Here is a 1,279-nt window from a genome sequence, read left to right as displayed (position 1 = left end):
CAATTAAAATATATGCCTAGCTAAGGAAAAAACTTCAGGACAATAACTCTGAGCCACTAAACCATACGGTTGTTTTGATCCAATGAAAATGTTTGTATTTTTACTATGCTGGTTCCAGACATGAATACCTATGCTATTTTTTATACTATTCATAATTTCATCACTCATACTTGCATTAAAGTAGTTATACCAATCTTCCCAACGTACAGGACAAAAAGCATCTGAATCAAATATAGTAAAGCCCTGGCATTTGTCTTTATTCATTTCCACTATCTGAAAGTTATAATTAGCCTAATGAATTTACTTTATATAACCAATATAGAATCAATAAAAAATGTTACATAAACATGTTTAAAATTAAAATATAAATCTGATTAAAAATATAATTAAGTTTAACTTAAAAAATTACATTTTACTTACAGAATTAGTATTACACATTTTTTGAAGAGTCCTAGTTATAACTCCAGGTCCATTGTAGCCCCAGTTATAACCTCGATAGTTGTTAACATAATCATTAATTGCTGTATTTGCTACAGATTTACCAAGATCATCAGTACCAAAATTTAACACAAGTGAAGCAATCGAGTCATCTGATTCTTTACTCACAAAATTAGAAAAGTTGCCAAGTGACCTACAAAAAACATTATCAAACTCATTTATTAAAATAAAATAAACTATTTAAAATTAATTAAATTTTATATTACTTTAAGAGAACGACATCGAGATCTAAGTAGGTACCTCCAAATTTCCATAAAGTGAGAAACCTTAGTAAATCGCTAGTGTGAGACACAGGCCAATTACTTGTATATATTGTATTTGAAGTAACAAAATTTTGTGCTGGTGTATTTGCTGAATATGATCTTAAATTAACATACCTTAGATTGATATTTTTATATTTCTGTAATTTAATGAGAACTTCAGACTTATTTTCAACAGAACTAGGAGACAGATATAAAACAAAAATTTTAGAACTAGGATTAAGTCGAGCTGCAGATTCTATAGCACATCCTTGTCTAAGATTCAATTTGATGCCATTTTTGTGATTACATGATGTCTCGACAAAAAAAATACTGTTCTTAGCGACTTCATTAGAATTTAGTTCAATCAATGAATCAATATGAGGCTCTTCAAAATGACAATTCACCAAATATTTTTCTTTATTCAGAGTTTTTTTAATTGAATCGGAAAAATTTATATTGTATAGAAAAATTAATGGTATAATCAAAATAAGTACAATTTGTACATACATTTTTTTGAAGCCCAGCCAAACCATTCTTTT

The 1,279-nt window shown here is 27.8% G+C and overlaps 1 protein-coding gene across 1 annotated transcript; it reads right to left on the bottom strand.

The window, feature by feature from the left end:
• Nucleotides 1–3: 3 nt before the first annotated feature.
• Nucleotides 4–1,273, bottom strand: LOC126909971 (lactosylceramide 4-alpha-galactosyltransferase-like). Its single transcript, XM_050692376.1, has 3 exons — nucleotides 705–1,273; nucleotides 421–631; nucleotides 4–273 (listed from the first exon to the last, which is right to left on the bottom strand). The coding sequence occupies exons 1-3, from the start codon at nucleotides 1,271–1,273 to the stop codon at nucleotides 4–6; spliced, it is 1,050 nt and encodes a 349-aa protein (XP_050548333.1).
• Between the last annotated feature and the right edge of the window lie 6 nt (nucleotides 1,274–1,279).

This window comes from Daktulosphaira vitifoliae, unplaced genomic scaffold (assembly GCF_025091365.1).
Source record: "Daktulosphaira vitifoliae isolate Bord-2020 unplaced genomic scaffold, ASM2509136v1 Scaffold_2675, whole genome shotgun sequence".
NCBI classification, from domain to species: Eukaryota; Metazoa; Arthropoda; class Insecta; order Hemiptera; family Phylloxeridae; genus Daktulosphaira; species Daktulosphaira vitifoliae.
Note: the sequence above shows the minus strand (reverse complement) of the source record. Positions and strands in the feature narration are given on the sequence as shown.